General features: G+C 41.5%; 2 protein-coding genes across 3 annotated transcripts in view; one reads left to right on the top strand and one right to left on the bottom strand.

The window, feature by feature from the left end:
- LOC106604847 (insulin-degrading enzyme) overlaps positions 1-4582 on the bottom strand; it is a 43990-nt gene extending 39408 nt beyond the window's left edge. For both annotated transcript variants that reach the window (XM_014199905.3, XM_014199914.3), the window contains exons 1-3: positions 4281-4582; positions 954-1138; positions 296-503 (exon numbers count right to left, since the gene is read on the bottom strand). In XM_014199905.3, the coding sequence (XP_014055380.2) occupies positions 296-503; positions 954-1138; positions 4281-4366 (479 nt within the window). In that variant the 5' untranslated portion in view covers positions 4367-4582. The remainder of the gene's footprint in view (positions 1-295; positions 504-953; positions 1139-4280) is intronic.
- Positions 4583-10314: 5732 nt separating this feature from the next.
- LOC106604861 (kynurenine 3-monooxygenase) overlaps positions 10315-14147 on the top strand; it is a 28788-nt gene continuing 24955 nt past the window's right edge. The window contains exons 1-3 of the mRNA XM_014199937.3: positions 10315-10538; positions 11138-11207; positions 12452-12549. Of these exons, the coding sequence (XP_014055412.1) occupies positions 10467-10538; positions 11138-11207; positions 12452-12549 (240 nt within the window). The 5' untranslated portion in view covers positions 10315-10466. The remainder of the gene's footprint in view (positions 10539-11137; positions 11208-12451; positions 12550-14147) is intronic.

Below are 14147 nucleotides of genomic sequence, written 5' to 3'. Positions count from 1 at the left end.
ACTTTTTGTTCATGAGTGTTTGAAAAGCTTATCAATAGTTAAAATATTGACCTGCATTGGTGTCCAGATGGTGTTCACACGCCTAATCGAATCACAGTAGCACACCCAAAGCCGTCAAGTAAAATGTGAGAATTTCTACCACGACATAACCAGGGTCATATTCAAAAAGCACCAAATGGAAGAAAATAAACTGAAACAGGGCGGGGCTACCTGAACTTGTCCAATAAGAAACGCTTGTTTTGCAAAAAAGTTAAACTATGTGCCTTATTGAACATGACCCTGTTGGTTCACCCACCTGTCCAATGCTCCCTCCAGGTGTTCGTGGGATACGTCAAAGTAGTAGTTGGTGTGCTCTCCGCTAGTGAAAGCATTGGAGCTGCCAGCATGCTCACTGAGAAACTGGCTGTACTCATTCTCCTTGGGGTACTTCTCTGTGCCCAAGAACAGCATGTGTTCGCAGAAGTGGGCAATGCCTGATATGTTCCCTGGGTCTGACAAAGAACCTGGTAGACATAAGAGTCGAACACAGTTAATCTACACGTTGCTTCGCTTTCACACAATTCTGCACTTAAAGTAAAACAAAGTAAATTATGTTTAGATGCTGCCAGCCATAACATTGGAGAGGTGGTTCAAACCCTGAAACAATAAGGTATAAAAACAGAAGCAGAAGAAAGAGTGTGATAAAGGATCCTCTTCAATGTAGTCCCATGGGAGATAAACTAGGGAGTGAAAAAGAGAAATGGCAGCATAATTTACAGGAATAGTGGAGAAAGTGAATGGGGGTTTGAAACAAAGAAATAAAAGATACAGATAATGATGCTACAGGATGAGGAGATAGGTGGAGACACCTGTAGAAAAATAACTCGAGGGGGAGACCAGGGGGGTCTCTGGATTGAGAATGGGTCTTGGAGGCTGCCTCGGGCCTAGATAAGCGGAGTGGGTGAATACTCTACCGATGTTGACGTCCAGCCCTGCTGAGGACTTGTCAGTGGTGGGATCACTGATGAGCACGGCCTTCAGGCCATTGTTAAACTCCAGGCCCCTGTAGACCCGCTTGTCTTCTGGAGAGCGGACGATCTCACTGACCACCCTCTTCACAGCCGGGTCTGTCATTCTGAGGGGCAGAGACAACACAAGCCTGTAGAGCACAGGAAAGAATGTTGTTATTTTATGCACTATATTCTCAATTGATTGGAGAAGCAATTTACAGATTGATGGTCATTACAATGATTGATTTTAACATGTAGGGGAGATGTAGTGGAGAGAATTTTGAATGACGCAAGGTACACAGACTACTCAAACGTAAGTACCATATTTAGACCCCGAGCAGACTCCAGCATTGTCAACAAAACAGCGGACCAATACTATGCTAACAAGCATATGTAAGTGATTTTAGCAAATAAATACATTCAACAGGCACATACAGTGCCTTTGGAAAGTATTCAGATGCCTTGACTTTTTCCACAGCCGTATTCTAAAATAATCCCTCAATCTACACACAATACTCCATAATGAAAAAGAAAAACAAGTTTGTAGAAAGTTGCTAATTTATACATGTAAACAAAAAATTTAAAAAATGGAAATATCACATTCACATAAGTATTCAGATCCTTTACGCAGTACTTTGTTGAAGCACCTTTGGTAGCGATTGCAGCATTTAGTCTTCTTGGGTATGATGCTACAAGCTTGCCACACCTGTATTTTGGGAGCTTCTCCCATTCTTCTTTGCAGATCCTCTCAAGCTCTGTCAGCTTTCCAAATACACCACCATTCAAAAGTTTGTGGTCACTTAGAAACGTCCTTGTTTTTTAAAGAAAGGCACATTTTTGTCCATTTAAACATCAAATTGATCATAAATACAGTGGACATTGTTAATGTTGTAAATTACTATTGTAGCTGGAAACACAAGTCTCAACGTCAACAGTGAAGAGGCGACTCCGGGATGCTGGCCTACTAGGCAGAGTTGCAAAGAGAAAGCCAGATCTCAGACTGGCCAATAAAAATAAAATATTAAGATGGGCAAAAAAAACAGACAGTGGACAGAGGACCTGCCTAGAAGGCCAGCATCCCGGAGTCGCCTCTTCACTGTTGACATGGAGACTGGTGTTTTGCGGGTACTATTTAATGAAGCTGCCAGTTGAGGACATGTGAGGCATCTGGTTAGAGCCAGTTTGCGCTGTTCTGTGAAGGGAGTAGTACACAGCATTGTACGAGATCTTCAGTTTCTTGGCAATTTCTCACATGGAATAGCCTTCATTTCTCAGAAAGAGAATAGACAGTTTCAGAAAAAAAAATGTCTTTGTTTCTGGCCATTTTCAGCCTGTAATCGAACCCACATGACGGTGCTCCAGATACTCAACTAGTCTAAAGAAGGCCAGTTTTATTGCTTCTTTAAAAATCAGAACAACAGTTTTCAGCTGTGCTAAGATAATTGCAAAAAGGTTTTCTAATGATCAATTAGCTTTTTAAAGTGATAGATTAGCTAACAACGTGCCAATGGAACACAGGAGTGATAGTTGCTGATAATGGGCCTCTGTACGCCTATGTAGATATTCCATTTAAAAATCAGCCGTTTCCAAATACAATAGTCATTTATAACATTAACAATGTCTACACTGTATTTCTGATCAATTTGATGTTATTTTAAATGGAAAAAGAAATCTTGTTTTTGGATGAATTTAAGTGACCAAACTTTTGAACGGTAGTGTATTTATTTCTAGTTTACCTTTATTTAACTAGGAAAGTCAGTTAAGAACAAATTCTTATTTACAATAACAGCCTACACCGGCCAAACCCGGACGAAGCTGGGCCAATTGTGCGCCGCCCTATGGGACTCCCAATCACAGCCGGTACAGCTATTTTCAGGTGTCTCCTGAGACGTTCGATCCGGTTCAAGTCCAGGCTCTGGCCGGGCCACTCAAGGACATTCAGAGACTTGTCCCGAAGCCACTCCTACGTTGTCTTGGCTGTGTGCTTAGGCTCGTTGTCCCATTGGAAGGTGAACCGTCGCCCCAGTCTGAGATCCTGAGCAGTTTTAAATCAAGGATCTCTGTGTTTTGCTCCGTTCATCTTTGCCTCGATCCTGACTAGTCTCCTAGTCCCTGCCACTGAAAAACAAACCCCACAGCATAATGCTGCCACCACACTTCACCATAGGGATGGTGCCAGATTTCCTCCAGATGTCACGCTTGGCAATCAGACCAAGGAATTCAATCTTGGTTTCACCAGACCAGAGAATATTGTTTCTCATGGTCTGAGAGTCTTTAGGTGTCTTTTGACAAACTCCAAGCAGGTGATCACGTGCCTTTTACTGAGGAGTAGCTTCCGTCTAGCCACTCTACCATAAAGGCCTGATTGGTGGAGTGCTGCAGAGATGTTTTTTTTTTTTTTTAAATTTAACTAGGAAAGTAAGTTAAGAAATTCGTATTTACAATGACAGCCTTCTGGAAGATTCTCCCATCTCCACAAAGGAACTCTAGAGCTCTGTCAGAGTGACCATTGGGTTCTTGTTCTGTTGCACACTATTGCCGTGGACCAGCTCGTACATAAAGCATCCTCCATTCAGGCTGCAAATGCATCTTTTTCCTCCTTACCTAACATTAATGGCGTACCGAATGTAGGATGCTATATCCCACGGAGGACACGAGTGTATTACGGGCTGGGCACTCAATCCTAGACAGTGCAGAGCTAGCGCCCACTATCGGCTGCCGGCTACAGCTGGAACAGTAATACTAGTCTGTCTAGGGCTAGGCGATATTTTGCATTGATAGCTACATGTTTCCAACTAGCTACAAAACGATATTTTTTTCTCAGAATATACCCTTTCAAATGTATTCACAGTATGACAGTGTATTTCTACTAGGCTGGTTTAAGATTTGCAAGTTAACTACCCGCACTGTGATAGCCGGAAACCGCCATAGATTAGCTGGCTAACCTCATTAACGTTAGCTGGCTAGTCTGCCCTGAGTCCTTGCTAGCTAAATTAGCTATATTTAGCGTGTAGTTGGTGCCAGGTGCATCCGGCAGCTAGCTAGACTAGCTGGTTTCAAATCAAGTGCATAACTATACGTGTCCTTGGTTAGCTAGCTAGCTATCAAAGTTGATATGCTACTTGTATACGTAGCTAGCTGTGAATGCTTTTCTGCCGATGCTTAGTTAATCAGCCCTTCAGCTAGCTAACGAGGGTCATTCTGTAACGTTTCAGCTACCGTTATCTGGTAAATATTTGTTCATTACATGCGGGTTTTTGAAGTGGATAGTATCTGACATTTAACACTCACCTAACACTTTGATAAAAGTACAAACTATTCCCCGCAATCAGACGGTGTCTCCTAAACTGTGGCAGTCGGCTAAAACATTGCAGCATACTTCGGATAGACAACAGTCAGAGAAACCTTCGATCTTTACGGCGCCATGTTGTAATAGACAAATGCAATCAACGCCAGAGAGTCACGTAATCGATCATGATTTATTTGATGTCAGGGGTATTTACTGAAATAAAATACTATTATTTTAAACTAACAACATATACAACATGTGGACAAGTATGGTTTTGATTGATGCGATATGTTTAGATCAAAAAGTCGATTAATCAGCCTGTTTGGATCAAGCCACTCCTTTCCTAGCTACTGCCGAGTCCCCCAGCCATGTTCGAGAGGCTCAAAACCGTAATGTATCATGGGTAATTGTGACTGACTGATCTACAAATAATAATGAGTAGTTAATTTATAATGCAAGGTTTTTGTAGATCAGTCAGTCGGCAGGCTCATGCACTGTCGAACAAGCTCCCTAACAACTGTATGTTCCGGTTGAAGGGGACTATGTCTAGACCTATAGAGAAATACTTTTTCACGAGTATAAAACACCTCCGTTCCGCCAGCAAGAACAAGACCTACACTATATACAAAAGTATGTGGACACCACTTCAAATGAATGGATTCAGCCACACAGGTGTATAAAATCAAGCGCACAGCCAGGAAGAGCTCAGTGACTTTCAACGTGGCACTGTCATAGGATGCCAACGTTCCACAAGTCAGTTAGTCAAATGTCTGTCCTGGTCAACAAAATGCTGTTATTGTGAAGTGGAAACATCTAAGAGCAACAATGGCTTAGACGTGAAGCAAACACATGCTCACAGAACGGGATTGCCTAAGTGCGTAAAAATGGTCTGTCCTCAGTTGCTACAATCCATACTGAGTTCCAAACCCCCTCAAGAAGCAACGTCAGCACAAGAACTGTTTGTCAGGATCTTCATGAAATGGGTTTCCATGGCCAAACAGCCACACACAAGCCTAAGAACACCATTTGCAATGCCAAGCATCGGCTGGAGTGGTGTAAAGCTTGCTGCCATTGGACTCTAGAACAGTGGAAACTCGTTCTCTGGAGTGATATCACGCTTCACCATATGGCAGTCCAACGGGTTTTGGCAGATGCCAGGAGAACGCTACCTGCCCCAATGCATAGTGCCAACTGTAAAGTTTGGTGGAGGAATAATGGTCTGGGGCTGTTTTTCATGGTTCGGGCTAGGTCCCTTAATTCCAGTGAAGGAAAATGTTAACGCTACAGCATAAAATGACATTCTAGACGATCCTGTGCATCCAACTTTGTGACAACAGTTTGGGGAAGGCCTTTTTCTGTTATAGCATGACGGTGTGGAAGAACTTGACTGGCCTACAGAGAGCCCTGACCTCAAGCCCATCGAACACCTTTGTGGTATATTGGAACGCCGGCTCCAAGCCAGGCCTAATCGCCCAACATCAGTGCCCGACCTCACTAATGCTCTTGTGGCTGAATGGAATCCCCGCAGCAATGGACCAACATCTAGTTACAGCAGCAAAGGGGGGACCAGCTCCATATTAATGCCCATGATTTTGAAATGAGATGTTCGACAAGCACATACTTTTTTAGTAATGTATAACAGTTCAGAACCACAGCAAGTAGCAGAAAAGTATGATCTTATTTCAATAATAATCCTGCAAAAAAACTCAATTAGAAACAACAAACTTCAAATGAAAATATTTATTTTGAACTGTTACATGATGGCTCAAAGTTCTACAGCAAAGGGGGACCAACTTCATATTAATGCCCATGATTTTGGAATGAGATGTTCGACGAGGAGGTGTCCACATATGTTTGGTCATTTAGTGTAGCAAGAATAACAGATGAGCAGCGACGCACCTCTCGGTGTAAACTCTGTGGATTTGGAAAGCTGAAGTTCTCCGGAGTAGAAAATACCCACCTTTTACAGCAACACAACGTACAGATCATTTTCTATGGTACAATATGCAATATGAAAACAACTATTGGATTTAAGTTGATGAGTCACTCTATAAGGGTCGCCAAATGTGCAGCGACTCTCCTCTGGGTGTAAACTCTGGATTTGGAAACTAGAACTACTCCTGAGCAGTAGCGGTGCATGGGTAAAAATCAGAGGAAGCCAAGCAAAGCCAGTAAAAAAATCCTTATTACAAACTATGTTGTCGTAATTGCGTTGTTTGCTCTATAACTTATTGGTTCATACCCCACTGTGATATACAATAAGGCCGTGACAACAAAAAGACAGTCCCACAGTGGTCAAATAAATGCAACTACACATACGTTTGTGTCATCAGAAAACCGGTGAAGTCCACAAAGCATATATTACATACAAACAGTTATATCACCTGCAGCATGGTCAAGCAAGTTCATGTTTTCAATAAACAAGTACTGATTTAGAACTACAGATTTACCGCAAGTCAGCACAAAGACAACAGGAGCACTGCTATTCCAGCACCATTTCAACTTAAACATCATCAAATAAACAAGGCTAAATATGCTTAGTTTAATACAGTGAAAACAAACTTTAAGATGGCAACAAAAAATCTTGTCCAATCAATGTTGCTAAATATGTGGCTGTCCATGGTACTGATTTCTGTGTGTGTGTGTGTGCATGGACAAGTAAAACAAAAAATGTTGACTCACCCTACTACTTGAACTCCAAAGCCCTCCTCTCTTTCATGTTGGCAAAACAGTCTATGGCTCATGTCATACAGTACACTTTTAGTTTTTGTTGAGGCTACCCAGCTAAAATGCTTGCTAACATGACTTCCTTGCATGGGCAACAATGAACCAGCTAAGTTAGCTCGCCAGTTAACGAGAGCCTAGCTAATTTTCCCCCAACATCAGACACCCCCTAACTTTGGACACTCTCTAGTGGTTAGAGGATTAAATAACCTTGAGCTCAATATTTAAGTGGACTGGAAAATAACTAAGTTTTGCGACTAAAGACACCCTTCTAGCTAGCTGACCACCAATTTTCATTGCAATTTATGTAAGTTAAGTTAGGTTTTAAGAGTTAAAAAAGTGGGACACACTGTATATTGTAAAATACGACTGCCGACAGACCACAAGTAATTTAATATGCAACTTTTTACCTCTAAAATATAGCTAACGGATTTTAGGCAATACATTTTTTTTTTTTTTTTACGAAATACAAGCCAACTAGTCAATTATTCAGTAAACACTTCGGATATGAGGTTGGGGTCTCTTTTTTTGAACAAAATTAAACGGATATATCTTGTAATTGAACAAAATAGTAAGGTGGCCAATAACTGGGGACTGTATGCCGATAATACTGTATGTATTTTTTTTTCTTAACCGCTTAACAAAAAGCTGATAGTAGCAGTATTTCCACTGAAATGTCAAACATGCTAATTGCTAACCCATTAGCTAACATTTTTACACCACCAATAATCACAAAACATTGATGGCTTGATCACAAGATAACACTGTTGAAGGTAATATATTTCTTAAACGCTGTTGAATATGCCGATAATACGGGTGCTACGCTACTAGGCTACATATTGAACTTCAGTGTCAGGCCAGTGGCACAACATATTAATCTATGATTAAATCATAATCGACGTCATAATCATTGGCCTGTACAGTGAACTAAATCAAAACCACGAGTCCAAATCTCCATCTCCATCCATGGCTTAGGAAAGGGCCAATTTAACAAGTTGCTGGGGCGGCAGCATAGCCTAGTGGTTAGAGCATTGGACTAGTAACTGAAAGGTTGCAAGTTCAAATCCCCAAACTGACAAGGTACAAATCCCTCATTCTGCACCTGAACAAAGGCAGTTAACCCACTGTTCCTAGGCAGTCATTGAAAATAAGAATTTGTTCTTAACTGACTTGCCTAGTTAAATAAAGGAAAAACATTTTTTTTAAAAGCTAGCTGGACATCAACTTAAGCAGACCAGAAATAGACTCTGAAAATAACTGTTTGCAAAGAAAGTGATTTGATTGGTCTGAAGCCAAATCCAAACTGGCCTCCCTTGGGGAGCGTTATGCTGCAGTTGATCTCAGCTCAACGCTGATTGGCTAATTGTTTTATTTATTTATCTTTCAAGGGAAGCTAAACGCTTGCTGTCATCAATCAATCAAATGCTACTACATGTTATAATATTTAGGTCCAGACAGCGTCAGATACATGGGCTACACATACTGAGACAGAGGGGCGCTGTTTCCCTCGTTCGGTTTTACTGCTGCGACACAACGTACATATAATTGTGTACAGTGCAATAAATGATAGGCAGTACACACACAAAAAACATTGTTGACCAATTTAGCCTTGAAAAAATAAACAAATAAATCACAATATCTTAAATACTTTTAATTACTCTTTGGATTATAACTAGTATACAATATATCGATAATTGTGCAAGTTTTCCATCATTTCCGCACTAATTATTAATTTACAAAGTATACAGGACGGAACTTTTATTCTGAAAAATGCCAAAAATCTGTGACATGGAAGTACTTACCTGCTTCACAGCGGTCAGAAAAGGTGATGAATTTATTCTGCAATGACCATGGAAATAAAATAGGAAATAGGTGCCTATTTTTAATTATTTTAGAATACAAAGAAAATAAATTGATTTTCGTTCTTCTCATTAACGCCAAATGATTGCATCTTGTTTGCACACACCCCCTTTTTTTGCCATCAGAACAGCTTCAATTCGTAGGCTTATGGACTCTACAAGGTGTCGAAATCGTTCTACATGCTGGCCCATGTTGACGCCAATGCTTATCACAGTTGTGTCAATTTGGCTGGATGTCCTTTGGTGGTGGACCATTCTTGATACTCACAGAACTGTTGAGCGTGAAAAACGTATTAGCATTACAGTTATTGACACACTCAAACCGGTGCGCCTGGCACCACATACTACCGTACCCCGTTCAAAAGCGCTTCAATCGTTTGTCTTGCCCATACACCCACTGAATGGCAATTGTATCAAGGTTTAACAATCCTTCTTTAACCTGTCTCCTCCCCTTCATCTACACTGATTGGCGTGGATTTTACATCAAAGGGATCATAGCTGGTCTGTTTTTTGTACACTCAGTGAACATTCCTCATTTGCACAAGGTTACTACTAGGCCACTTTTCCCTTCTTGCAACGCAATACTTAAACCACTAGAAACTGCATGTGCATGGTCTGAAGTTTGCAGGAGGATAAGCACATTCTCACGTCAATTTCAGTTTTTATAAATGCCAACTTTTGCAGGAACTGGCGCACGCATGGTTTGGGGAATTTTTGTGTGCATTCGCAACATTTAAAAAAAAAAAATTCAGGTGAGCTAATGAAAGGCTACAACAAAATTGTGAAACCTCTGTGGTTCCACGAGGAGAGGTTTCATAATCACTGGCCTATTGCAACAGTATCCTTTTTAAATTCTCAAGTCAAATAGTTTGAGAAATGTTTTAACCCATACGAATCGAAAAATAATTGTTCCTATCCCTGAAATGTGTGTGGGTGCTTTATGCTTACATGACCAGTAGAGGGAACAACAGACTCATATTTATCGATCCCAGCGATGGGCGAATGCGGAGCAGTTGAACGTAGGCCTAGTCTGTGGATCTTTTGTCTCTGAAAAGTTCATCACCATACAGCATGAGCAATTTAAATTAAACCAGCATCCAATGGTTGAATTTCAGAGTAAATGTGTAACTTCTAATGTCAGTATAGGCATCATTAGGGATCTATGCTCTTTTGTTTCACAAGATTGATTAGCGGAAAACTATACTAACTCTGGACCACAGACATTATTTTCATTGAAGTGATGATTTTTTTTTTTACTACAACATAATCACCTATCAGATCATTCACACAGCAGTTCCTAGTAAAAGGTGTGTAAATCCAGCGGCTCTTGTAATCTTTCTGTTTCTCTGTGCGCTTCAGCTGCTCATGGGGAAATTCCTCAACTCTGAACTGTCTCTCTGTTTTGTTTGCATTGTGAGGAAAAGCGAACCAACCACTGCGAGGATGACATTTATGAGATCCGGGTCGCGCCTCCCTCAAAACCCTGAGTGTCACAGTAAAAACGTTTTAATTTCGTCGGCTCAGGCAGGAATTGATTTCAGTGTCCAAGATCACTGAAAGGCAAAACGGACCCTGCGAGACTCCAGTATAACGACATAAACTACAATGGATTATTCAACCAATTTCAGCAAATCAACCAGCAAAAAAAAAGTGGTGGCTGTGGTGGGAGGTGGTTTGGTAAGAAGTCAAAATGGAAGTGTGAATAATGTAAACAGGCTGCTGATATTTGCTGTTATGAAAACCTTGTCACAACATTAACAATTTATCTAATCTATGTGTAATCTATTAATAAAATATAAATGTAATCTACGTAAGTGTAATCGGAGCCTTATTTTCTTGAGGTTATAGGACAATTTTGGGCTTTGCCAATTTGCTAAACTGCAGATGGCATTGACTCAATAGGGTTGATTGTGAAAAAGGCAGGTCTGAGCTAACAGTATTTTGGTTGTAAACAAACAGTATCATTTGTTAAACTTTTCCTTGTAGGCCTCTTAAAGCAACATCATGTAAGGAAGAGTAAAGCCTAACAGTAATTGACACTTAAAAACTAACTTGGTCCCTGTTGTAGCCTACCATTGACAAAGCAAAGTGCCCTAAGGTCAATATGACTGTTTTAATCTCTTCCTTTGATATTGCTGTGCCGCAACCATGTACATTTTTAAAAATCCATTTCCATTTTTATCACAAGTGCTAAAAATGAAAATAGATGCTGCCTGCATCATAAACTAATGCAAAAACATGCAAGCCTTTAACAGACTCAATCAACCCTCTTTCAGGTTGGCGCCTTGAATGCCTGCTACTTTGCAAAAAGAGGTTTTCAAGTAGAGGTCTTTGAATCTCGAGAAGGTAAACACTTGATTACACAACATATAAAATGCTTCCTCTTATTTTGAACAGCTACAAAGTAGTCTGCATCTATTTTTGGAAGTATGCACTGCATGCAGTCATTAGTCTTTACAATATTCCTAACAACAAAGCACAATCCCAGCTAGCAATGAGGAATTGGCCCAGAAGCATCCCTCTTCCGGTGGGCCGGAACTGATTGAATCGGCCCGGAATCGGGTATCGGACTCGGCTCGGAATCAAAATGAATCAATTTGCCGGAATCTTACCAGAATCCCCCCAGAAGTGGCCCGATGCAAATTTGAATAAATGTATGCAAAATTAGCCGATTTTAGTCATTTTAAATATTACTATTATACATACAAAAAAAAAACATTTTGTGTCGGAGGAAACACCATACACCTGGTGACCGTGTCAGCGTGCATGCGCCTGGCCCGCCACAGGAGTCGCAACAGCACGATGGGACAAGGAAATCCCGGCCGGCCAAACCCTCCCCTAACTCGGACCATGCTGGGCCAATTGTGCATCCCCTCATGGGTCTCCCTGTCGCGGCCGGCACGGGTCTCGAACCAGCATCTGTAGCAATGCACTTTGCACTGCGATGCTGCGTCTTAGACTGCTGCGCCACTCAGGAAGCTCCATCCGCAAAGTTTTTTATGCTTATCAATTGCCTTGCACAAAGTATCAAAATACTAAAAGACTACACAGGACTCTTAAAGAATTTCATTGAAATGATCATTTTATTTTTTGATCACAGAAACAATGAGAAATAAGGAAAAATAAATAATGAAATGTTAATTACATAAAGCAGCCAGTGTAATCATCTGTGTAGAGAGTAGCCCCAATCGGCCTGAGTCCCAAGTAATACATTTGGGCCAGATAACTCACACCGGAATCGGCCCGAACTCAATCCCCACATCCTAGCCATAAGTAATACTGCTGAAGGCTGCCTAGACTCGGGCCACATGACGTCAGCCGAGTCTGACTCTCAGCCGAGTGCCCCAACGCTCAGCCAGAATCGGCCCAGATCCACTGTGCTAGCTGGGATGGCTTCTGTCCTGGTAGCAATCAAACAGCAATCTAAGCATGTATTTCAATATAAGTTATGATTGGCATATGACACTGGTTTCACAAGCATTCATCAGATGCAGTGAAATTACATTTGGATTGACAAGTAGCTTGTGTATGTTAGACTTGAGTATCGTCATACCTGAATGTTTGATCTCTCCATCTCTGATCCTGACCAGATATCCGCCAAGCCAAAATAGTCAAGGGAAGAAGCATCAATCTAGCTCTATCTCACAGGGGTCGCCAGGCATTGAAACAAGTGGGAATGGAAGACACGGTATGTTGTCCTGTTTTGTTCTTCTTGGCTACCACTGTGGGAAATTGAATTCCTAGTCTCAACAGCACGTAAGCGTGTTATGTATGCCGTGGTAGGCACAGCGTCAGAAGATTGTTTTACACTTCCATGGCTTTTCTGCATGACAGGGTCTGGTTTGCTTCACCAGCTTTTCAAGTAAACCTTCAAGGGCAGTCATGATGAGGGACAGAATGAACTTAGGTAGCCCATATTTAGAGCCAAGAATATCCACTTTCCTGAACTATTGCCGAACGGATAGATGTGTTTTAAATGTTTTGCCAATTGTTGTTGCTAGAGAACTATAATGGCGCCGGACGAGATGGCTGATGTTTGACGGGCTCCTAACCAACTGTGCTATTTTGTTTGTTTTTTCGCGTTGTTTGTAACTTATTTTGTACAAAATGTTGCTGCTACCGTCTCTTATGACCAAAAATAACTTCTGGACATCAAAACAGCATTTACTCACCACGAACTGGACAAAGATTTTTTTCTTTAATGAGTCCGATGTAAAGGATATCCTGCTTTATTGGGAACGGGCCCAAATCCCCGTCATTTGCATGAAGAAAAGACGGAGAAAAAGGGGGCGGAGGTTGGGCTGCCTTCTGAGAATTTGTAGGCGTGAATGAACCTCCACTACCATCTGTTCTATTGGCCAACGTGCAATCATTGGAAAACAAAATGGATGATATACGATCAAGACCATCCTACCAACGGGACATTAAAAACTGTAATATCTTATGTTTCACTGAGTCGTGGCTGAACGACAACACGGATAATATAGACCTGGCGGGATTTTCAATGCATCGTCAGGACAGAGAAGCTACGTCTGGTAAGACGAGGGGAGGGGATGTGTGTCTATTTGTCAATAACAGCTGGTGTGCAATGTCTAATATTAAAGAAGTCTCAAGGTAGAGTACCTTTTGATAAGCTGTAGACCACACTATCTACCAAGAGAGTTCTCATCTATATTATTTGTAGCCGTCTATTTATCATCACAAACTGATGCTGGCACTAAGACCGCACTCAACGAGCTGTATAAGACAATAAACAAACAAGAAAATGCTCATCCAGAAGTGGCGCTCCTAGTGGCCGGGGAATCCATTTTATTTCATTTCTACCAGCATGTCACATGTGCAACCAGAGGAAAACAACTGTAGACCACCTTTACTCCACACACAGAGATGCATACAAAGCTCTCCCTCGCCCTCCATTTGGCAAATCTGAACACAATTCTATCCTCCTGATTTCTGCTTACAAGAAAAAACAAAAGCAGGAAGGAGCAGTGACTCGCTCAATACGGAAGTGGTCAGATGACGCGGATGCTACGCTACAGGACTGTTTTGCTAACACAGACATTCACAAAGCCGCGGGGCCAGACGGATTACCAGGGCGTGTACTCAAAGCATGTGCGGACCAACTGGCAAGTGTCTTCACTGACCTATTTAACCTCTCCCTGACTGAGTCTGTAACACCTACATGTTTCAAGCAGACCACCATAGTCCCTGTGCCCAAGGAAGCGAAAGGTAACCTGCCTAAATGATCACCTCCCTGTAGCACTCACGTCTGTAGCCATGAAGTTC

Source organism: Salmo salar, chromosome 01 (assembly GCF_965601325.2).
Source record: "Salmo salar chromosome 01, fSalSal1, whole genome shotgun sequence".
Classification (NCBI taxonomy): Eukaryota; Metazoa; Chordata; class Actinopteri; order Salmoniformes; family Salmonidae; genus Salmo; species Salmo salar.
This window is presented reverse-complemented; position numbering and strand designations above follow the sequence as displayed.